Source organism: Diadema antillarum, unplaced genomic scaffold (genome assembly GCF_040938485.1).
Source record: "Diadema antillarum isolate AM-2024a unplaced genomic scaffold, OU_Dant_1.0 seq00000850_RagTag, whole genome shotgun sequence".
Taxonomy (NCBI): domain Eukaryota; kingdom Metazoa; phylum Echinodermata; class Echinoidea; order Diadematoida; family Diadematidae; genus Diadema; species Diadema antillarum.
The window spans coordinates 315,888-341,326 of record NW_027271723.1 but is presented as its reverse complement, the minus strand read 5'-3'; the positions used below and the strand labels follow the sequence as shown (position 1 = coordinate 341,326).

General features: G+C 38.1%; 2 protein-coding genes across 3 annotated transcripts; one reads left to right on the top strand and one right to left on the bottom strand.

The window, feature by feature from the left end:
* The first annotated feature begins 5,086 nt into the window (after nucleotides 1-5,086).
* Nucleotides 5,087-12,117, top strand: LOC139740384 (large ribosomal subunit protein eL28-like). Of its 2 annotated transcripts, XM_071650977.1 has the most exons (6): nucleotides 5,087-5,109; nucleotides 8,152-8,240; nucleotides 9,444-9,503; nucleotides 9,977-10,043; nucleotides 10,682-10,797; nucleotides 11,907-12,117. In XM_071650977.1, exons 2-6 carry the CDS (start codon nucleotides 8,157-8,159, stop codon nucleotides 11,997-11,999), a joined length of 420 nt encoding a protein of 139 aa, XP_071507078.1. In that variant the 5' UTR covers nucleotides 5,087-5,109; nucleotides 8,152-8,156; the 3' UTR covers nucleotides 12,000-12,117. The 2 variants fall into 2 exon arrangements, with proteins under 2 accessions (XP_071507078.1, XP_071507077.1); XM_071650976.1 differs by lacking the exon at nucleotides 5,087-5,109 and having other exon boundaries at nucleotides 8,133-8,240.
* A 1,588-nt stretch (nucleotides 12,118-13,705) lies between these two features.
* Nucleotides 13,706-22,220, bottom strand: LOC139740383 (aqualysin-1-like). Its single transcript, XM_071650975.1, has 8 exons — nucleotides 22,113-22,220; nucleotides 21,690-21,812; nucleotides 21,160-21,283; nucleotides 20,655-20,764; nucleotides 20,086-20,224; nucleotides 19,340-19,524; nucleotides 18,556-18,727; nucleotides 13,706-13,812 (listed from the first exon to the last, which is right to left on the bottom strand). Exons 1-8 carry the CDS (start codon nucleotides 22,218-22,220, stop codon nucleotides 13,706-13,708), a joined length of 1,068 nt encoding a protein of 355 aa, XP_071507076.1.
* Nucleotides 22,221-25,439: the final 3,219 nt, after the last annotated feature.

The window sequence follows — 25,439 nt, the reverse complement described above, 5'->3', positions numbered from 1 at the left end:
CTAATCAAGAATGACTGTATTCAGCTCCATACCTTGGCTGATATTAGTATATTTTGTATCGTATATATCAAGTTATCTATTATTCTATCATTGAGCAAGTAATTTATATATTTGTCAATTCAATCATTCAGTCATTCATAATTTTCATGTTTGTTTATTTCGTTATTAATTACATGTATTTCTTATTTGTTTATTTATCTGTTATTTATTTATTTATTTATTTATTTATTTCATTTCATTTTATTTATTAATTTATTTTATTTTATCAATCATTTATCTACGTGTGTGCGAGAGTGGTTGTAGACGTGAGATATCAGCAAAAAATCGCAGATGGAGGCACACATTTTCTATCCACATGACGTAATCATCGAACTGAAACACGCTGGTGTGCCACGTGAGGAAAGTGAAGACATGGAAATGAATCGAGTGGAATGCCCGGCCAAGGGATTTCCTGAGAACTCTCTCCATATTGATGGGGTGGAGCGCACTGAGAGAAGGACCGACTCGTCGGGATGAAAGGCGACTTCCATACCCCTAGAGACACTTATATCAATCACACAGTTTAATCACTTCAAATTCAATGCGATTGCGTGGAACGATGAAAAAACGAAGATCACAACATGAAAATCGTGATAACAAATGGTAACACACACAAAAAACAACAACTATACTACAAACAAACTAGTAATCCATAGCTTCATGATGGTAATGATTTCAGTGATGACGATATAAACTATGATGAGAACAATGTAAGATAATCATAGCGATCTGATTTCAAATGAAACGATGACAAAATGACAATAGTTAACATATAGTAAATGCAATAACGATAATGAAAACACCATCAATACACCTCACACCTGATAGTTATTGTGACCAAGATAATCATTGTTTTATCATTGTTTATTAATCATATACTATCATTACAATTTCTGTGACATTGTTATTATCATTATTATTAGTAGTAGTAGCATTATTATTATTATTACTATTACTATCAATATCAGTCTTACTATTACTATATTGCTATTGCTATTACTGTTATTAGTATTACTACTACTGCTATTACTATAACTACAGCTGTATACCATTACTATTGCTATTACTATCACCGTCACTATCACTATCACTATTACACCTATTAAATAGTCAATGGTTAGCGTCATCATCATGGGTAAAAAAAATTTAGTACAGATTGATCTCGGGACGATCGAGAGCGTTTTTACCTTTGATCATGTCAGTCGCTAGATGGCGACATGACATTCTGAGCCGAGAAGGATTGTTTTTTTCTCCTGTCTCCACCGAGGCATCAAGTAAGCGCGGGAATAAAGTCTTTAGTTGTTTTGTTTGGTATCGATTTCAATGAAATACTATATGAATTCAAGGAATCATCGAAAGTTACGGTAATGATAATGATTATATTGTAACTATGCAATATAAAAGCAACTCTAAAGAAACTAATGAAGGTTATTGAAGTTGTGATAACAAGAACGATAATTTTGAAGAATGATAATTTTTGAAATATAGTAATCATTATCGCATTGTTATTATCATCGTTATTTACTGTTACTTCATATTTTCTATCATACCCTATGATTATGATGATGATGATGATGATTATTATTATTATTATTTCCATTATTATAATCGTATAATTTTTTATAATAAAACATTCATAAAGAATAGCCTTGCACGATTTTTTTGCTCTTTGTGAGGAGGAAAAATAGTAAACGTTCAAAAATTTGCCACCACAATGAAGATTACAGCAAGCTCATTTTCCTTCAAGTAAAATTTAGTTACTGCGCTCCGTTTGAAAAGGTTTAATGAACTGAAACAATGAGTTAGATTTTAAGCTTCAGTTTATGCTTTCCTTTCAACCATTTCACAACTGCTATATAACAAATGACATGCATGCATGTACTATGACAAGCTTAGCGAATCACACAGAAAATCGTTTCGAGGTAGACACTTTTGCACTGAAAAGGATCAACTGAACTTCTTTGTAATCGAGAATCAATCAAATCAATCAAATCAATCAATTTGCTGGCCTATACAAAACCATCTGTTAAAGAGGAGCTTCGGCACATATCAAACAAGTCTCGGTTTCTTTTCTTCCTTTACAGCAACCAGACAAAATATTGTACATAATACGCAGGGACAATTCTATAGACAATTCACACAGTCTCCCATCTAAAGCAAAACAAAAATTAAAACAGTTACAAGAGTTCGGAGAGTTGTAGGTGAACACACAATTCTGTAAAGAATTTGGTAGTGATTTTATCGGGTATAACAGAGAAATATAGATTTTCCACATCATTGCTCACAATTAGCGACCTCAAGCTCAAGTTCAAGTTCAAATTTATTTCATTTCTCCATAATGAAATAATATATAAACGTAAATCTCTCTTTCTTCAGTGACAGATAAACCAACGACATGTAAATTTGTAAAGAGAACTTGTTTTAATTGAAAACTTACAGTATAGCGATACATTGCAATAGGTGCTGGGAGATAGCGAAAGTGAAACAATTTTCAATATGCACTGTGCGGAAAAAATAATGCATGTAGTTCTACTTGGCAATCGAAAGAGAAGCAATTTCAGCTAGTAATTAAAAACGTTGCAGTGGCGGATCCAGAGGGGGCGCACGGGGTGCGCCCCCTTTATTTTTGGTTAAAACAAAAGAAATAAAAAGGGAATTCCTGGATCCGTCCCTGCCTGGAATGCTGAAGGAGGGTCTGTATGTGGCTGCGTGGTGTATCGTATCTCGTGGCATTCAATGATAGTAGCAGCGGCACAACTGCTAATGAATCAATGAATTGCAATTTACTACAATGAGATGAATATCGAAATCTGCGCATGTTCTAAAAAAAGATTTGGTTTTTTTTTTTTTTTTTTTTTTTTTTTTTTTTTAATCCAGCGTTCCGCATCATGTGTAACTGAAATCGGCCATTTCGAATTCTAACAGTAGCATACAAAAAATCGAGAGGCGTCTGAAGTATAGTACCGGTATGTGAACCATTTTTCTTTTCTACAAGGAGAAGCATCATTATTGACTGCTACAAATCGCATTTAGAAGTGTTTTTTTTTTTAAATCAAATATAAGTCTCAGTATGCTGGTATAATTTTTTGACAGTATAAAAATCGTTTTTGCAGAGATGGAGCAAAGAATTCTGTACGGTCGATAGACAGACGTAATGCATAATGGATCTAATTCAGATCTAGATCTAATGGATAGATCTAAATAATGAGAGAGGTGACAAACAAATTGGTGATATCAACTAAAAGTCATATCTTACGTTAATCCTTTCGTTGCGTTATGTAGAAAATAAACATACCTTTGTGACTTTTCGAAGTTTTCTTGCGCTTCAGAAAACGAGAAAAGGGTTCTTTTCTGCTCGTCATCTTTGCCTTTTTTCTTTGTTTCAGTTCTTTCGATAAAAATACTTCTTTCTCCTCCCCCTTCCAGTTTTCGTCTGCATCGTAACACCAACTTTCAACAGATTCATTTGGTTTCCAACAAAAGTACTTATCAAAGAGCTACTAAGTATGTCAAGCCTTGTCAACATACACACATGATTTTAATTGCTCGCGCATTGCTAGGTGACGTCATTATAAACGACGCGCATTGTGCGCTCACACGCGACAATGTTTTTATATGACGTAGTTATCAACAAATACAGGAAGGGTCAACGAACTGCTAAATGTACTGACATAACGCCATGAAAAACACTTCTGTACATGCGGTCATTTCAGAAGGCCTTGAATATCTGCAAAACCCTTGAAATTACACGTTTGTACATGCAGTTTATTTTCGGCGTGCGCAGCCAGCACAACGGTAGAGCAATATTATTTTCCACATAGGGCCCGGGGAGCGTGTTTTTTTTAGACGGCACAGATTGGGGAAACTAAAAATCTATCGGGGACCCTATCCCTAAACCTAACCCTAATCCTAATCCTAACCCTAACCATCAAACCCTAACCCTAACCCTAACCCTAACCCTAACCCCAACCCTAACCCTAACCCTAACCTTAACCATAACCAAAAACCCTAACCCAACGTTTTTCCCATAGGTTTAACACGCGCCATGCCCCAATCTGTGCCGTCTTAAAAAAAAACGCGCCCGGGGATAGGGCTCTCTTTGCATCTCTCCTGCTCTCTCTCTCTCTCTGAATTTTACTGGTACAGGTGTATGCACTTTATCAAAATTAAAACGGCTTATATTGAAAGTCATTGGAGTATTGCCTTCGCATTTACAAACAAAATAATACGGAGACTTCTCTGCGCAAAATTGGGGGGGGGGGGTGTTTCATAAAGCTGCTCGTAAAGTTACGAACGACTTACGAGTGACTGGTGATCAGGGGGGCGTTTCATCAACGAGTTCGTCGGAGGTTTTCACCGACAAATTTGCTATCAGCCAATCAGACGCAAGGATTTACACTGACAACTGCTAAAAGCTAATGAAATCCTTGCGTCTGATTGGCTGATAGCAAATTTGTCGGTGAAAACTCCGACGAACTCGTTGATGAAATGCCCCCCAGTTCTTGTGCTAAATTATGGAAATTCTGATAAGTATAGCACATCGGGGGGGGGGGGGGGGGGGGGTGTTTCATCAACGTTTGTCAGCGCTGACAATTTCAGCAAAATCCTTGGTTTTGATTGGCTGAGATGCTCTGGTCACTGACTGTTACTATGGTGATTCAAGTTGTCAGCGCTGACAAACGTTGATGAAACACCCCCAGAACTGATCACCAGCCGCTCGTAAAGTTGTTCGTAACTTTACGAACAGCTTTATGAAACAGAGCCTGTTTTGCACAGATTGAACAGCGCCAGCTTTTGCTGATTGCAGTTGAATGTGGTGCACCGGCCTATATTACTACGCTTCAAATATAGTTCTCCATTTAATCCATTTACTCAGTAGTTTGGTTAAAGACGTGAAACATTCAGTATTCAAATCAACATGATTTGATATCAATTATAGGATATTCCTTTTTTTAAAACACTGTATTGGTTTATACTCATAACCTGACATTTAGTAAGCCGAGCTTCACTAAGATATTATTACGCACACTGCCAATCGGTCTTTTCCCCAGTCCCACGTACAGAAGGAAGGTACATGTGACAATTCATTTGCGAGAAAATCTGTAATTTGGGGGATAAAACCAATGAGTCCTGTAATGAACTTGTTATTCGATACGTTGAAATAAGTATAGAGTTTGTGTGTCTTGATTACAGTTTTGAAACAAACGCAAAATGACCCAACAATGTGATTTTGAGCCCAATGAGATGACCATTGACACATCGTATCCACGACACTGCGTGAATGGTGGCAATGCAATGCATGCTGTACTGGTACACTTATCACTTCTCACGGCCACGGAGCCTACAGTATTACATTGCATTGCCATGGGATTGCTCACTTCGCGCTGGGAGGTGGAAGAGATCTCTCTCTTCCACCTCCCTGCTTCGCGCAACCTCCTGCGTGTGTAATGTGTGTGGTGGTGTTCGTGTGGTGCCTATCAATGGCCGTAGGCTTATGGCCGCTGTCCTGATTATAATCCAGTGATTTTAGCCAAAAACGGGTTGTTGCGTTGTAATGAAAACGATGCACAAGTTGTGTCGAGAATTGTGCCATTTGGTAAATAGCAGAAATACCAACTGGTGCCTGTACTTTTGCACTGGGTTGGGAAGGTCTAAATTCCCTGTTTTCGTGTGCAATGTTTTGCCATCTAATTCAGAATGCAGATGTATCAATGCAATCGCCACCAGACCTTGACATTTTTTTTTTTTTTTGGGGGGGGGGGGGATACGGATCGGATTTTGGGGAGACGAGTGCCATGTTTGTGGTTGGATATTCTGACTGGGGTATTAATGAATGTTTGTACTCGTAGCTAGCGAGCGCTTACTGCTATACTGGTGTGATGAAGTAGATTAGACTGCCATCATGCCATAACATACGACTAGCAATTAATGCAATGTTAAAAACTTTGACTTGCAAAAGACTTGTGTGATAGCATGGGCATGTGCGCATTGTTTGGGTACAGAATTATGTCTCATTGTAACATAAAAAATGAAGGAACAATTCAGTTGCCTGTAAAAATACTGAGCAAGTGCTTGGTGGACTATTCTATATATTTTTGTTAATCTAATTCAACTCTGCTGCTGCATTATGTGTGCCTTACAAATTAGCAGCCAGTCATTTATACAATATACTGTCTGCACCAAGCTTATTTTCACTATGTATCCACAGCTGTGTACCCAGTCTTAATGTGATTACCAGTGTGTGGGCTTGGATGGTGTTACTATGAGGAGTCATTTATTCCAAAAGCTTGGCAAAAAGAGGAAGTGTAGAATGGTGCATGTAAAGTTGTAAAATTATGTGTGCAGGGTCTTGCTCAAAAACTTGTGTTTTCTCCAGTAAAATAGGTGACTCAGGGACTGTCCGACTGTCCATAACAAAGTCTGTGGGAGCGGCAGATTTTTTTTGTTTTGTGTTTTTGCTTTTTTTCATAGCCAAACGTATGAATTATATAAAGATATAGCTAATTCCTTTTGGAGCTAAAATTTCATTTTAACCAAGTTTTAGCCATTATGATGGGAGTGCACTGTACAAACGCATGGGGATTGGAATCTCATTATAACAACGTACCAGGTATGACCAAGCGTTGTGTGTCCGGACAGGTTGTGGGACCGGACGCGTATTTTAAGTGCGTGTAAGTGCGTCTGGAATGAAAATAACGCAGTGAAAGTCTCACAAGATGTTACGAGTCATTTATAAACACATATGTCATTAGGCCAGTTCGATCAAATGTTCATTAGCGTCGATCGTACGGCGAGAATGTAAACACCGTGTGCACCTTCGCTCCCGGTCCCCATGTATTTCCCGTACAAAATCAAGGCGTGCACAACTCTCTTTGATACATTTGTACATGGGGTCACTTTGAAGGGGAAAATCCAACGATTTAGCAGGTTAATTCTCACGCCGTTTTCAGAGTATGTTTTCTAGTATGGTTGGGTGTTCATAATACCGGACACCTAACGTTTTTCTATCAATAGAAACGTGAAGAATCTCACAATTTGACTGAAATTTTACTCACGTGTGGAGAAAATACTCCGGATTCACAAGCGCGCACTGAAAATGCGATCTGAGGTACGCGCTCTTAGATGGCGGCTTCGAACGCGTGGGGTGTCATTTTTTCCGCACTCAGTTGCCCTGCTCATTTCAACCGACCACCCTGACAATGCGAATAAAGGGCACTTAAATGCGTTTTTTCGACAGGCCGCTGTTTTCTTCTAGCTGTCATTTTTTCCCCAATAATATTTGAATATATTTTGAATCCTTCGATATTACTTTTGAAGGACTGTTTGATGAATTTGACTTGATTTTCATTAGGAAACTTTTCATCGTAATTGAAATAAATTAGATGAGTCGGTTTGTTGTTTCACATTCATTTCTCGTTTCTGCATCAACTCGTACGGTCGTAGCGGGCGACAAAATGTTTATGTCATGTATATGTGTAACGTGTGTGCACGATCGTACAAGCTGCGGTGACAATTTTGCGGTCAAAATCGTCAAATTTATTACGGAAGGATACTCTACATCTAACAACGAGTCAGCAAAGGTAGGCCTAGTATATGTAGTTACACGATAAACCTTACTCGATTTTGCTAAATTTCGGTAATTTAGAGGGAATACTTAGTTGTTTTCGCCACATTTTACTCGGTAGCGTAGCCCAGTGAAGAATCGAACACCGTTGCGCGTAGTCCCATGCGTACATTTTCTTTCTGTACGCGCAATGCCATTATAATGCGCGGCCGGTCGTTATGGACCCGGTCGGTAGGTTGGACACCTACCATATATGAGGAGTCTATATCAAGTCTTTGAGGTAAAGAAGGGTGCATATTCTATGTAGAATAGGTAAATTTTCACGCGCGAACTTAAGTGTCCGGAAACCCAACCCCCCATCACACCAGGCACTGTAAGTTTCATCCCCAAAAGTTACTCTGTGATTTACTGCTAAATGTCTTGTTTTAGTACAACTTGCACATTTCACTGGTTCTACCCCAAAGAGGTTTGTTACCAGAGTGAGAGTCCGTTGTATATTCATATATGCAAGTAAATTCAAGTTTGTGCTATGTATCATTCTATCTCAGACAGGATGGCATCTGCTGATCTCCAGTGGCTGATTCTTCGTGACAACTCCTGCTTCCTGAGGAAGGGTGGCGGTGTTGTGCTCAGCACGGTGAGTACATCACACGTTTTACTTTTTGGGTCTGAATTCACATTACAGTAGTTGATTAAATTAATCTCCATGGTATAGGTTTAGGCCATGGATTAGTGACAAAACAGCACAAGGTGTGTGTACCTTTCACATGCATGTATCAGCGCATTTTCATTACTGGATATCAGTTAATATTTAATACGTGATCTGTCACACACTTTTACGCACAGACAAAATGTGAGTAATCCACGGGCTAAATATGAACTAGATTTGTGAATTAGAACCTTAAGTTTTCCCAATCTTGTGGGTGTTAAGCAATTGTTCCTGAGTGATCTATGATGTTTCACTATGTGTTATTATTGTGACTCATATTGATCTTAACTTGACTTACGTGATCTTTTTGCTGTCTACAATTGATTCTGCATAAGTTTTAAGGAAATGTTTGAACTGAAATGAAAAATGTGTTAATTTACACCATTTATTTGGAGTATTGCTTATGCTGATGTTAATACACAATGCTTATTTATGAATCCCAATGGATTAGAATTATGAACCATTAGATTGTGAATAGGTAGTGCTTTGTCTCATAAAGTAGACTATGTTTATTACAAGAAGATAATTAGTTACCTTATGTATTTAAACTTAAAGTTCATTTTGCATTTACACAATATCATAGTTATGGACAGAATAGTTTGTGAGTTGTATGATATTTAGAGCTTTTCATTTTCAATTGGCTGACTTTTATTTGATTAGTTTGATATTGAAAATGTGTGATGTATGAGAGATGGAAGTGTATATGCTAGGAAACAAAATGTTTCATGACTGGAGAATGTTTTTTAGCTCTCTCTCTTCAAGTGACAAGAAAATGACTTGCCGTGAGATGCTGCAAGTGATCAGAGCATGTTACAAGCAAGGGATCTGGCTGCTGTATCTTATCTTTGATCTTTTACATTATGTGTGTTGCTTGTCTTTGTCGACAGCTACCACTGAATTTCATTCATAGGTTTAATAGTGAGCAACTTGCTGTATCTGAGATCAGGCTGGCTTGTGAATGTTTGTAAGTTCTTCCAGAGACTGTCACTTCTGTACCCTTCCGGTAACAAGAAATGACCTCCTTGTAGGACACAGCAAGTGAACATCACAGGCGAGGGGAAAGGATAAGTTTCTCTTTTTATCGTAAATCCCATTCATGTCATGCTTTATGCATCTTGTCTTTGTCAACAGGAGCCAAACAACTTGAAGAACAGGAACTCCTTCAAGTACAATGGTCTCATTCACAAGAAGGTTTGTGAATTTATCATTTTTTTTTTTCTGGATTTTATGAACAAGTTCAGTTATTTTTGTTTACTTTTTTATGAAGTATAATTATGGTGTTGTTTTATTCAGGATGTGTCATTGAGCTTATGTGTTCACAATACAATCATTTCATTATGTACGTGATTTGATTATTCTACATCAATTTGCATAGTGGCTCTACTTATGTTTGAAAAAGGGGGCATTGTGATCTGCCTAGATATATATTTGTCAATACCTGTTATCACAAAATTTTGCTACAATGAAATGAACATTCAGGTACCAAAATTAATATTTACATATCTGTAATATGATTGATTTGTTCGGCTATAACAACATTTTAATGTAACGAAAGGAAACTGCTGGTCTCGAGGACTTTAAGCCTGTAACATGTCTGCTTTGTACATCATAGCAATGCTGTGTACCATGGATTGTCTAATATCTTATTTCAATATCCTGCATAGACTGTCGGCGTTGAGGCTGCTGCTGATGGCAAGGGTGTTGTTCTTGTCACCAAGCGGATCAAGGGAGGTGAGTGGATCAAAGCACTCATCATCAGAACTTATACGTCATATGTATTGTTGAATAAGAGGTGACAATTGAAAGCCATTCTGCATGTGTGCTGTTTGAATTGAATGTCTAGGAGAGATACTGATTGACTGCATTAATAATTTCCTAAGTTGTCAATTTAAAAAAAAAAATGTCAATGTATTAGCATAATCGTTTTATGTGTTTTATGTGTATATGACTATTTTTTATTAAAACTGTAAATGTGCTCCCAGTAATACCTACTGAAGGTGATGCATAAGAAAGCCTCTGAGCAGAGTTTAATGAAGCTCTTGGCACTCTTGAAACTAATGTAATTAGCAAGAACGTGTTATGCTGTTTGTTTGTTTGTTTGTTTGTTTGCTTTTAAAGTTTCATCTTCATTAATATTGTTTTAGTAAATCAGGCAAGGTAAATGAAACAATGTGATACAGTAGGGAGCTATCCAGATATGATGTCTTCTCTTTTTATTGACAGAGAGTTCTTGACATCTTGAAAGCAAGGGGAGTATTAGTGAAGCATATTACTGGAGGAGTTATGTTTTATATGTTGGGGGGTGTTTTGGTTAGAATTTAAACATGATTTACATTTTTAATACATGCCCCATGTTTGCCATTTGACAGCAATGAACAAGCCCGCCAAGATGTACAATCGCGTGGAGATGAAGAAGGACTCCCGCCGCACCTTGACCGCCATCCGCCGTACCCTGAAGAAGGGATACCGCAAGGACCTGAAGATGGTGAGACTTTGCTAATCTACACTGCCAAATGAATGAAATCCTTGCCCCTGACTTCAGTGCTATGCATGCAGGGCCCTGTATCATAAAATTTGAGATCAAATATGAATCAGAAAATTAAACATACATGTAAGTCTCCCAGTACTCAATTCTGATTGGCTGATACCTGACTTATGTTTGACTTTCTGACTGATGTTTGATTACATCTTTTTATGTAACAGGGCCAAGATGTCAATTTTCTTTTTCTCCCCCTGGGATATTTATTTTTCTATGTCATATATGATATTCACCAAAACAAATGCCTATCATATTTCTTTAAACAAAAATGCTATATTGGGACATACAATGAATCACTGTGTCACAAAACAATGATAACATGATGTTATATCAAGGAAAGAAGTGTCTGAGCAAACACCACTTTTTCTGAAATGCGTGCAGATTACAATTTTTTCTCAAAAAGCAGTTTTCATTATAATGCTCCTTAATGATATCCTTGCATGGATGGAAATGTCAAACTGAGAACTACTGGTGCTTTTAAAAAGAAAAAAAATACTCATAATAATAAAAAATCAAAGGCACGTGACCTAGGTTTGTGTCATTCTTTGCATTTGCATTATGTTTGTTCGTCTTTTTTTAGATCTTGGTCCTTTGTAACTTGGTGATGCCACAAAACAGCAGATGATTCTGAGCCCTATGCGAGCATACATAGACAAACTAATCAGAATTTGTCATTACAGGAAGGTTACAGTCAGAGGCCAAACATTTATATTCCAGTCAATATTGTAAGGGAGATATTCATATCAAGACTGTTAATTGAGTAAAGGTTTGTACATTCTTTATGATTCCCTGAACCTTAGGACTTAGATCTGAATTAGTAAATTGAACTATGGTTTGAAGACCATGGTACTTGAGTGACTGTGAGGAACTATCAAAAGAAGAGACGGGAGTCATTTCAAATGTTGAATATTTTCTGTGATAATACAGTCAAAACATTTTCTAAATAACCCAGCTCCATACGTAAAGATCATAAGAGTACTGTCAAATTGTTGTATGTGTGACAAGAGATGAATTAATTGTTTGTGTCATGAATTGTAATCCTTCTCTCCTTCCAGGCCGCTCTCCGCCGAGCCAGTGCCATCATCAGGAGTCAGAGGCCGGTCACGACCGTTCAGAAGAAGCGCTCCGCCAAGAACAGGAGAACATAAGCTCCGTCTCCCCTCTTTTCGGGCGACTGGTCGTGATTTGTGAACTCTCATGACGTCATGTTGCTCATCCACCATGCTCAATAAATGATTGTCTGTCTGTACATGCAGCAAATGCAAATCCTCCCACAGATTTTTCTTGTTTTATTTGTTGTTACCTGTGCTTAACTTGTGAAATTCAGATCTGTATAATCGCATCAAGGTGGTCCAGGAATTTACTCTTTGAAGTGCAGTGACAATGTGCATCAAGTCATGTGTAGATTATGGCGTGTGTGTGTGTGTGTGTGTGTGTGTGTGTGGTGGGGGGGGGGGGGGGGGGGGCTTTGGTAGGGAGAAAATAATGATGCTTACACCAAGTTGACAGTAGCATGATTACCCTTCAGCTTTTGATGAATGTGCTGTTGGCAGTGGAAAGACATGGAATTGATTGCAAACGTGAAATTTGGGAGTGCAATGATCAATTAAATTTTAATCCTATTACAGTATATTTTATACACACTCCTTCAGAATAAGAAGAGACAAATTCAGCCATGATATACATTATGGTAGCATGTATTACCAGGTACTTTTTGCTAACTTCACATGTACCGTATATGTCTGCTTACATAATGTTTATATATACGTGTATCAAATATTACGATGTATTTGCCAATAAGGCCATTTGCTACTCTATGATGCAAAAAGGACAGCGCAAACTCGGCAGAACAGAAAGAAGTTCTGTGTACCCAAGTGTATGAACAAGTGTGTGTGTGTGTGTGTACATGCTTCAATGTGAGTGAATGTCTCCACTCTCCTTTATTTATTCAATCGATGGTGAAATCAATTGACTTGGGTCTGTTCGCAATTCGTGTATGATGTGTGTTTTACTCTTTGTGCTTTGCAAGCATTCACACTGGGATTTTGCACAAGGACAGTGCAAAGGCAAATACACTTATTTATACTTTTGCATTGTCAAACATACACACCACACAACAATATTACAACACATAATACTACAATGTAGTAGTCAAAAGGAGTGAAGGGAACAGATGAGTCAAAATTCCACGATCAACCACCAATACTCGGGGAAATGTGTGTTTATTAATGTATCACGCCTACTCTAGCGGCAAAACTTCTTCAAATCAAATTACATAAATCATGACTTCCATTTCTGATTTTGTTGTGCTTCAGATGAACATAAGCCTTGTCTCACTACCTGTGTCTCACAAATTGTGTCAGAGAAACCGTGGTGTCTCTGTTGGTATGGTCACATTCTAATTGTCACATTTTGTTGTGTTTGCATCTAATGTAACAGTACTCCCATCAACTGGAATACAAACAGTGTTTTCAGTGCAGTAATATCCATCGTTGCATAAGGCAGAAAACACTTGGGTAGTGTCAAAACATTGAACAGTTTTACTTAACTGCTGTACACTGCAATTAGCAAGCTTGTCTTGACATACAATAATGATGCACTCGGACAACACACCTATCAACACACTTGTATCACACAAGACAAAAGAAGTATATACATGTTGTACACGTCCAACCTATGTCAACTTTGGTCTTTGATATCTTTTTAAATCTTTTGAACGAAATGTGCCTTGAACTTACACACGCTAGTAATTGTCAATGTCTTAATATCTGTGGTTTATGGGAGGACCAATGTTACTTTTTATGATTTTTCCCCTTTTTCCCTTCTGCACTGACAGAGGAAAAAAAATGTCACTCTAAACGTAGAGCAGTTTATTGACAGATTCTCCAACATCGGAGATCTTGTCATTTGATGCATTGGCTAACATGGCTTCAGTACTCTTGCCATAGAGGGCGATAGCACCTGTAAACAAATCAACAGAAGAAACAAGATCTTGTTTTCCTTAGCATGATGTGGAAAGAGAGAGGGACAAGTCAGAATAATAATGAAACGTATTAGATTGCATCAATTGACTCAGTGCTGTAGATTTACAATACAGTTCGTTTTAATTGTGCTGCAATGCCTTATATAGACACTGTAACATAATGATTGTGCTTGCTCAATTGGACGAAAATGAACAACTTCGACTGCTCTTTATAATGACGTTTATATAATCATAAAAAGACACTCGATCATACACAAGTTTTGAATACATGTATTATGTTCAGTTCAGTTCAGTTCAGTTCAGTTTTTATTTCTGCATTTCAAAATCAATACAAATCAACAAATCAACAAAATACTTACATAGTCATTTACACAGCTAATATTCGTAACGTTTGGATCTTACATACATTTTCTTTTTCTTTTTTTTTCAAGAACGAATATCATATATGAAAGGAAGCAATAGGAAATGATAAAAATGAAATGCAGGGGACCATCATCATAAGCTAAGCTTGACGAGGATGATGGCCCCAGGTAAAGAGATACATAAAGAAAATCTTGCCACTCACTGAGTGGGGGGTAATTGTGCAATGGGCTCAACGAAGAGATACATAAAGAAAATCTTGCCACTCACTGAGTGGGAAGTAATTGTGCGAAGGGCGTGCGGTGCAGTGCGGTGTGCATTGTGTTGGGATGAATCTTGGTTTGTACGTTGAGTGTTATTTTGTGTATCAGTGTGATGAGGTGAATGTTACTTCAGTTATGGCCGTGAACTCATTGTTTAGGGTGTTTGTTGACCAGGTGGTATGAATATTTATGTGTCAGAAGTATACTGGATTATGAGGATGTTTTTTAGTTCTCGTTTGAAAATGTTCAACGACGTACGTTGTTTTAAATTAGGGGGTAAAGAATTCCAAATATCTGGTCCATTGTGCTTTAATGATTTTTGAGCTAAAATGATTCTGGGGTTTTCGAGATGGTAATCGGACGACTGACGTGTTGGATATGAATGAACGGTGAAATTTGGAGTGAAGAAGCCATCAAAAATTTTTGGAAGACAATTAAATGTATATTTATACATAAAAACAGCAGTTTGAAAGGTGTGAAGATCCTCAATTTTCAATGTTTTTAGTTGACGAAATAGGGGATTGGATGGGGATAAGTAACGGGAATTGGTAATCAAACGTACAGCACGTTTTTGGAGAGTAAAAATTGGATTAATTTTAGTTGAGCCACAGTTTCCCCAAGCGATATTGCAGTATGTGATATGTGGTAAGATCAATGCATTGTATAGAATAGTCAGGGAATTTTGAGAAATGAAGTTTTTCAGTCGATATAAAATTCCTACAGTTCTTGAGACAGACGTGTGGATATTATGAATGTGATCGTTCCAAGTTAAACTCGAGTCAATTGTGATTCCTAAGAATTTAGTAAATCTTACTTCAGTTAAAGATAATCCATCAATATTGATATTATAACTGCTGTTAATGTTCTGTGAAGCAGTAGGTTTGAAACGTATAAAATTTGTTTTAGAGACATTAAGGGATAATTTATTACATATAAACCATCGGGAGACTTTGTCTATTTCCGTGTTCAGAGTATTAAACAGTGTTTCAAGGTTCTCATGGGAGTAAAAAATATTAGTATCATCCGCAAAAAGTATAAATTTAAGAGTTTTTGATGTATTTATTATATCATTAATATATACAAGGAACAGTAGGGGGCCAAGAATTGATCCCTGGGGAACACCACATACAATATTAAAATTCGGAGATTTAGATGACTTAAATAATACATATTGCTTTCTGTTGGATAAATAATCAATAATCCAAGAAAGTGCTAAACCACGAATACCATATCTTTTTAATTTGTAAATTAATATATCATGATCTATGGTATCAAAAGCCTTTGATAAATCCATGAAAATTCCTATAAAATGTTTTTTATTTGCAAAAGATTCAGTAATCTTATCTAACAATTGAATTATAGCTAAATCGGTGGAATGGCCCTTTCTAAATCCAAACTGATTAGGTATAAGTAGGTCATTTACATGAAGAAAAATGTACAGGCGTTTATGAATAATTTTTTCCAGAATTTTAGAAATACTAGGTAATAACGATATTGGTCTATAATTTGTTAAAAGAGAAGGGTCGTCTTTTCTTTTGAAAATTGGAACTACTTTCGCAATTTTTAATGAGTTTGGGCATATTCCAGAAGACAGTGAAAGATTGAAAATGTAAGATAAAGGTGTGGTTATTTGTTTGATGATTTTCTTCAGTATATAAACACTTATTTCATCATGGCCACTAGATCTACTTGGCTTTAATCTGTTAACAATCTCCAGTATTTCTTCCTCATCTGTTGGGGTAAAGAAAAAGGATTTGTCGCAGTTTGGTGGAAGAAATTCAGTAAAGTTTGAATGAACATGTTTGTTTTTTATTTTTGAAGCTAATTGGGGGCCAATATTTACGAAGTATGAGTTAAAAGCATCAGATATTTCATCAGGGTTTATGAGTTCTTTGTTGTCATTATAAAAAACGGACGATGTTTCCTTATTATTTTTACCTGTTATTTCATATATAGTTTCCCATAAACCATTTACGTTATCCTTTTGATTATCAAACTTATCAGAATAATACATTTTACGAGAAATACGAATCAAATTACTGAGTATATTTCTATACTTTTTGTAATCTGTAAAATGTTTTGTATTGTGGGTAGTAATCGCCAGTTTATACAATTTATTACGGGTTTTTATTGAATTGATGATTCCCTTTGTAATCCAGGGATGTTTGTTCTTTCTGCGTGTTTTTTTCTTAACTAAAGGAATGTTTTTTCGATAATAATATAAAAGTTTATCTAGGAAAATATCATAAGCTTTATCGGCGTTATTTTGAAGATACACTTCTTGCCATTCTTCCTTCACTAAATCAAGATTAAGTAATTCAATATTCTCGTCTGATTCTTTTCTGTACATTATCGGCCTGGGTTTTGAAATACTTTTGACGTTTTCAGAATAACGAAGAATAATGAATATCGGTAAATGATCAGATATATCATAATATAAAATACCATTAATGAATTTATTTACAGAAAAGTTATTAGAAAAAATATTATCCAACAAGGTTTTAGATGTTTGGGATATTCTTGTTGGGTTATCAATATGGGAATGGAAAGCATATGAAAAAAGAATAGTTTTTAATTTTACCGCTAAAGTATCTATTTTCGTCATGTCAATATTATAGTCGCCCATAATATAAATTTCCTTATTTTCTTGTGTAATCGTGTTGAGGCATTCATCAAAATTTTCTAAAAACATTTCGGTTTTATAATTTGGTGGCCTGTATATAACACCAATTATCTTATTTTTCATTTTATCATTAATGATTTCCACAAACAGGCTTTCACAACCTTCAATATCAATATCAGTTCTTATTTTTACTCGCAATTCGTTATATATATATAGGGCTACCCCTCCCCCTCTACCTCTCTTACGATCAGAGCGAAATATTTTATATCTATCAAGGCTAAACAAATTTGGAGACGTGTGCCCTAGCCAAGTTTCAGTTATACCGATTGCGGAAAAGGGAAAATTTTGTAAAGAAAGAAGAAGTAATTCAAATGAATCAAAATTTTTGTTTAAGCTTCTAGCATTCCAGTGGAATAAGCTAAAATCTTTAATGGGGTTATAATTAGTGTCATCATTCCTATTTGTGGAATTACTACGGGAATTATTAACATGACTTGCAGTGGAATCAAGGGAAGATTTGAACATATTATTGAAATCCGAAATAGTGTAGTATTTACTGTGATTACATATGATACCCTGGTCAGGATGATCGTTGTTATGAGTCATGAGGATTTGAGTGCAAAGTTGAGAATGGTTGTTCTGGGGCCATGTATTTTGTGTAGTACGTTGCAATGTCTGTGCGTGAATGTAAATGTGAGTGTGTGCATGTGTGGGGGTGTGCAGTGCATGTGCGTTGATAATAACAATAATGATACTGATACATTTTTACGTTATACAATAGAACAAATGTTACATCATATAGTCTCGCTAAATTTATGTCTACAAAAGTAAATGGAATCCTCCTACACTTAACGTTGGTGAGGTAAATTCGTATGCGTAATATGAAATAACAATGATTATAAAAGAAGACAAGGCGCTTCTATGGTAATAATATGCCTTCATTATGAGTATTATCTTTTTTAAAAAAATGATACATTTAATATGCACTCCTGATGGTAGGAAATTTTGAGTCTGGGAAAACTGGTCACTTGGAATTTTCATGCTTTTGTGCTTTTTTAGTACATTGTATTTAATACATTTTCAAGCAGGCATACCTCTATAACTTCGTATTATTTGTGCAATTTCAGGAACAAAACTGTTATAGAATTGTAACGTTACCTTTTAGATAATGTATTGCCAATATGACACGATTGCACCATATGATACATTTCTCACAAGTCACATGTGATTGTATAATGGGTAAATATGACACAATGGGAAGGTCATTAACCCGTTGAGGACGGGCTGATATTGCTGTAACACACATTTCCCATAGACACCTGCCCGAGTATACTAGGGACTCACCCTCAACGGGTTAAACAAAGTTAAGTAATTTGAATGAATTCTGAGAACTGATTATAAAGAAAATTGATGTCCATCACAGGTATTGATCATACTGATTATGACAGAACTCGAATGATAGTGTATCTTCGTACCTGCGACGTGTGGACATGCCATGGAGGTTCCGCTCAAAGTCGCGATGGCCGTGTCGCTGGTGTACCACGTGGAAGTGATGCTGACACCAGGGGCGAAGATGTCGAGGCAGGAGCCGTAGTTGGAGGAGGATGAGCGAGTATCGGAGCTGTCTGTGGCGCCAACGGTGATGGCCTGTGCACAACACATAGTTTTATGTCATTATCCCTTTGTGTGCTTCGGTGCCGATGGACACCGAAAGCCCCACAGCCTCGCACACACTGTCCATAAACCCATGACGTGGTACATGCATGCTGAGTTCATTCACTGACGTCACAAAATATCAGGCATGTTCGGCTAGTTTCGGTAGGTTTTCGAAATACATGTAGAAAGGATCAGTGGCATTCTTCTCGCTTTATGTTACGCAAATCTTTTCCGTGAGGTCGGGAATTGTAATAACTTGGGCTAGCTTAAACTTTATTTGCAATTTCATGAAATATTATTCATGTTTCATATCTTAGAATGTACAGTTTAAACCGCTCAAAATATTGTGTGACAACGTAACAGAAATAGAAATTTGGCCAACACTTTCAAGCTCTATCACAGATTCTTAGCGGGCCATTCATAATGTTGATCTGTGACAGAAACGGTTCTAATAATTGAATATGCGTTATATATGCTAGAATAGTGTGAAGCACCGTTGAACTAGGGTGCTTGAACTGCTGGATCGAACTGACCCTAATCCACTTTGACTTATACATGTAATGGTGTGTGGGTCGCTTCTCGAACACTTTAACGACTCCTTACCGCTGAGACGCGAGCTGGAGAATAGTTGCACGCATCTGCATTGCTACCGCCAGCTGAAACGGCGGTTGGGATACCCGCTGCAATCATGGCCGAGACAGCGTCGTCGAGAGAAGTGGATGCTCCTCCACCCACAGACATGGACGCGATGGAGTTACCATCAGCATTGGCTATGACGTACTCGCATCCTGTAATTAAACCAAGAAGAAATGTACATTTTATACGAGGACAGGGGACTCCAGAGGACTTGAGCCGGACTGAACTTTAGCCCGACTCCGATGCCACGTACACTCTATTCTTTCTTTATATTGGCATCTGTTGGGTAGTAGAAGGCTTAATGGTGCACCACATATTCTTTCTTGGGTATATGTGACCCTGAAAAGGGGCCTATATACTCTCGACCGCCACGGAAGACTTCAAAGATTTCATCATACGCCTCTACGGGGAGCAGGCCTTCAAGGATACACTCAGGAAGTATTTTCTTATCCCGTTACCGTTAGGCCTTCTACCACCCAACTTTCTATTGTCACGGAAGCCTTCAAAAATTGGCATGTGTTGTTTTGCACATGATCTCGTTTATGGTTTATGAGCAGACAAAGGCCTGATAACAATTAATAATATCGCGTCTGATGTATGTGTGTGTCTTTTCATTTCGTTTTGGTTTTGTTTGTTTTTTTAGGACATCCGGAGTTTGATTTGTAGTCAACTTAAAACTGATGAAAATTGGTATTTGAAAGCCGATATGATACCGCTTAAAATGCCGCCAGTGCTACCGCTCCCAAAGCAGTTGAGGGTCTTGACACCCCTGATCTGAACCTCCGTAGCCACCCCGTAGGAGTCCGATCCCACGATACCAGCACAGTGGGTGCCGTGGCCGTTGCAGTCTTCCTGTAAGAAAAGGAGTGAAGGTGTAGCAAAAAAAAGAATTGGTGTAGCAAACAGTTATAGAATCATTGGTTTACGGTGTTCATTCAAACTTTGTCATGATATACCCTTTTTGGAATACAAAAGGAAAATTCGCCAAACGTTATCTCGATACCAGTTTCAAAGATGTGTGGTATGGAGTGTATCTTTACTGCTATCCACCAATGCCAACAGCTTGTTATCTTGCAAAATTTGATGTGGATTACACGGACTTGTTAAAGAAAATGACTTTGCCACTTAATGATGCAAAGACCAATACATGTATTACTATGGATTGATTACGGATGCTCAACATCAATAGAAACAATACAAAACTGACCTGGCCAGGAAGTGCAGAAGTAGAATGAACATTCATACTCTTTCAGGGTTGTTGTTGTTTTACATGAAGACTTACGTTTTCACCTCCAGCATAGTTCACCACCTGCTGAGCACGGCCTGAAAATTCTTCATGGGTGTCGCGAACTCCGGTGTCGATCACCCAGACAGTGTAGCCACTTCCGGTACCTTATACGAGATCATTGAAAAATCAGCACGTGCCTAAACTTTCTAATGTCTAATGCAGATCCTCTCCTATGATAGGCCATCATTGCTCATCACAATCAGATTTCATTCCTTTTTATTACAGGAAATTATGAAGTTTTTGATCATGCAAGATTTGAAAATTGTTTGGGGAATCTATCGTTAGGCCCTGCGGGATGGTGTGTTTATTTGGTTTCCTCATGTTTTGGTCAATGGATATGTCTGAGTTTCGTTTCATTCACACTTTTCGCTCTCACATAACTATACTTGCCTAATACGCTTCTGGTTTGATGGATAACATAACTATGTCATGTCTGATTTTCGTTTCGCTTCAACTCTATTTTCTCACAGAAGACGAATGCCTTTCAAATCTTGCCTACCCCTCGGTCCATAGTAGTTATCAAGGGGTAGATCCCTCTGGTCGATACGATCCAGACCCCAGGTCACCTGAGCGCTGTAAACGCCTTCCTGCTCCACATATTCAACGGCTTCAAGGCTGCGGACCTGTCAGGGTGTACAGCAACAAGAAGTCGAGAACCACTACTGAGGCCCTATATTATTGCTTCTCCAGGGACTCTGGAGGGAGTGGACGGAAGAGCGTATAGAGGGACCAGGAGAGTTGGGGAGGGATCTAGGGGAAGTTGGGTGCATGGATTGGGGCGGGGAGGGAAAGGATGGGAGGAGACATGAAGAAAGGGGGTCCGAAACCACTGCCGATGGTCATCATGTTCTTGGTTAATTCTTTTATTGCAGTTCGCGAATCAAACACAACAAAACATAAATTCATTCGACAAAGTACAATCTTATCAGCATTAACATAAGAAAGAAAAGGTTTGTACAACTGGCACGTACACATGAATAGAAGTCTTATACAGCGCTTGGTTTTCTACGAGTCTCTTTTCACACTTACGACATCAAGAACCCTGTCGGACAGATCCGCGGCGAATCCTCGCAGGACGCGACGGAACTTGTTTCCAACACGACCACCAGTAAGACTGACAGCGGAAGCGATTTCGTCGATATCGTACTCGTCCTGAAGTGGGATGTATTTTATGAAAGACACAATCATAATATTGATGCAAATGGAAAAAAAAAAGTTTAACAATGAATTACCCTGAAAGGGCCTATGATAGTTATTTTCTTTTTAAGTTTTTGTACAAGGAGGAGGTGGACACCATGCTCCCTTCAAATCATTGCTTGTCATTTCAGAAACAGAAACCAGTGGTAAGGGTGCATACAAAATTTGAGAATGTTTGTTATATGTTATCAAGGTACATGTATGATGCATTAATACAGAACGTATAGCAATAACGAGACTCTCTATGAGACTGACCTTGAGTTTGATGATGTACTTGCCCGGGATGGGTTCCGAGTGCTTGAGTAGCGGAGCCAACTCGGCTGTGGCAGCAGCCACGAGAAGGAGAGCGAGAAAAGCACGCATCTTGCTATACGAGAGAGGTCACAGAATAATTATGTGCTGTTTGCAGTTCGTTATTTCGAAGGTTCGTTGATCCGAAAATGCATATAGGGGAGGGGGGGGGGGGAGAAGGGGTTTCGTATCTCAGAAAGTTCCTGTATCCAAAATGAAATAAGGTTCTTTAATCCGAAGGTTCGTTATTCTTCTAGTTCGTTAATCCGAAAACGATGTAAGGTTCTTTATTCCGAACGTTAGTAATTCCGAAGGTTCGTCAATCCAAAAATGATGTAAGGTTCGTTATTCCGAAAGTTCGTTAATCCGAAAATGAAATAAGGTTCGTTATTCCGAAGGTTCGTTAATCCGAAAACCAATCAAGGTGCTCAATTCCGAAGACTCGTTAGTATGATAGGCACTTTCTTCATGGATTATTTAGCGTTTTTCTACAAGAGTTTTGCCTTCTTAGTGAACGGAGATTGAGTTTGGTGGCGATGCCCACTTAGGAAACCTTGAATGAATATTGAGCAAAACTGACTACTGCACTATCAGTGTATGAAGAGTTTCCAAAATGTTTGCACAAAGACTCACCGTTTATGAAAAGCACCGGTCGATTTTGCAAAATATAAGTGTAATAAGATAATTTGGACGCCTTTTCACAGGAATATCTATAAAATGCGTCGTAGGAATTGTGCGCTCGTCCAACACTCATTATTTAATGCGCTTTGAGAGATACAATATGCGACGCATCAATGTTCAACTAAACCTTAGATAAAGCTGTTTACTCAATTTGTATTGCACGCATATCACATGACAAGACAAGCTGTTTAAACTCCCACAATATCATGCAGAAGATGATATTATGATATGTGCATATTCAGTAAATACTACTCATAATTTGATGAATTACATATAGATTCATGCAGGGTCATTATGCTTCATTCAACTGTGGATCGTGTTTCGGCATGAATCGTACATAATTTTATGATTTCAGTAAGTCACAAAATATGCACGTTGTCATTTTCTGATCACTAAAAAATCAATAAAGAGTTATACCTTCCAGTTGCCATCATAGGCTAAAGAAGAATAATTTGTCAATGGAAACACCTCTCGAATTTCTCGTCGTATTTTGCTATAAAAGGCGAATAACGATATACAAGATTGTGAAGAGAGGGGTTTACGTGTGTGTTCGAAATTATATATTACTTTTGTTTTTCCATAACCATGTAGAGAGCTTGCCTATGTAAATGTTCACAATCACAATGATACAAGCAGCAAACAGTTAGTAATGATACAGACTGTCAGACTGTTCCTGCAGAAAAAAACACAATATGAAACACAGTGGGACCGTTTTAACAATGGGATCGCGAACACACCTTAATGGAACACTGTGTTCTTTTCTGCAGAGATGGTCCAATATACATCTCAGTACGACTGAGTTGGTCTGTCAGAAGAGCTGTATCTGAATTATCATGAACCATTAAACTGGCCTAGATAGATCAAGGCAGGCATAAGATTTGCATGTCAAGAAAACCGGTATGGTCGGCATCAATAGTGCCGAAACTCATAGGTTACTGATATTATGAAGGCTACCATGATCAATCTACAGATGTTTTACTATCTCATTTGACCTGGATCTGTCACATTTTGATGAACACATTATCATAATAGAGATAAGCACCATCTTCCACCCCAACGTAGCCTTTGTCAAATGCCCTCTCTATGTTAGTAATTGCAAGAGCAGCGAGCAGAGGTCTTCACGCGAGACTAATTCAGCGACAGTCGAGCCTCTGCGACAGGTCTCGAGCTGACGCGCTTGACATGAATGCTTGCTCACAGCTGTTTTAAGGACATCTAAAAAGAAAAAAGAAAAAAGGTAAGTAAACACTTGTGTTCATTATAGTTTATATATCCCTGTCTGCATAGCTTCTCAACAACAAGACGTGAAATAAAGGTTTTGATATTGTAAAAGGGGCATCTATCATTTTTTTGGATGCATAATGGGGGGAGGACAAAACTTGAAGAATTATTACCGTATGCGAGGGAGCGAGAGAGGGGGGTTCCTCCAACATGAGGGAGCTATTGATTTTTTTTTTTTATTAAACACGATCTGGTGCACTCTTTCGATGGAATATTTGGACAATTATTAAATATTTCATAAGTTTTATTAGCTATCGGCCTATGCAACGCTTGCTCAATTTGCCATTCATGTTTTAGCAGTCTATACCTGTAACACAATACATGTACAATGTATATATATTTTTGCTCATTTCTGGAAATGGGGGGGGGGGGCAATATAATGCTTGCTCTCCTCACCAACTTTGTTTATTGGAGGAACATCTCCACCTGCTTCCCCCCCCCCTCCCATTGACGCCCCTGTAATATTGAAGGGATGGGGAGGATAAGGTTTTGGCGAGAAGTGCACAATGTTCACATAATCATATCGATATCACTTCGGGACTGCGACCAGTGCGCTTTTATGGGGTCCATGCGATAAAGAAGTGGTCCTCAGATCTAAGTTCTTCCCCGAGGGCAGAGATGACACATTTACGTATAGTAACTAACACAGCACAATTCCTGTGTATGAAATTGGCATGCTGTGATTCAATGAGTGGAGAAGCTGGCATTGAAGATGGGATTGTAGTGAACGAGAGAGATCGAGATGACATGTGTAGGCCCTATACTTCGCGATAATCAGCGAATAATTGACGGTTAATTGATATAGTATAGATCTGCGTCCGGGACTGCGTGCTTTCGTGTCGAAGTTTATCAAGAAGTGTGTAAATATAGCACGAGAATGAATGACCGAGTCCACATGAATGTTCAATGGGAAGTTGTAAAAGGCGAAGGAAACTTCTTCGAGAGTTTTAGCGCAAGAAAGAAAGTGATTGGTCAATAGTAATGTCCCTCTCGCGTAGCTATGGTAACGCAAGGCGTGACTTGTGGTGAAACGACGAACATGCATCGTCTCGAAACAGTCGAACCGTGGCGTAAAAGCATTCTTTGAGTCAAACCAAGGAGGTACTAGCTCGCCTAGTACCTCCTTGGTCAAACCAAGGAGGTGCTAATAATCTTGTGCTAATACCTCCTTGGTCAAACCCACTGATCTCCCACCGCACCCATAACCCACTCTAGAGATCATTAGACCATGGTCAAACCACGAGCAGATGTGATCTCGAGTCCAAAAACGAGAAGAGAATGGGCAAAACGATTTCAATGATGGAGGTGACGAGTTCTAAAAGTGAGGAG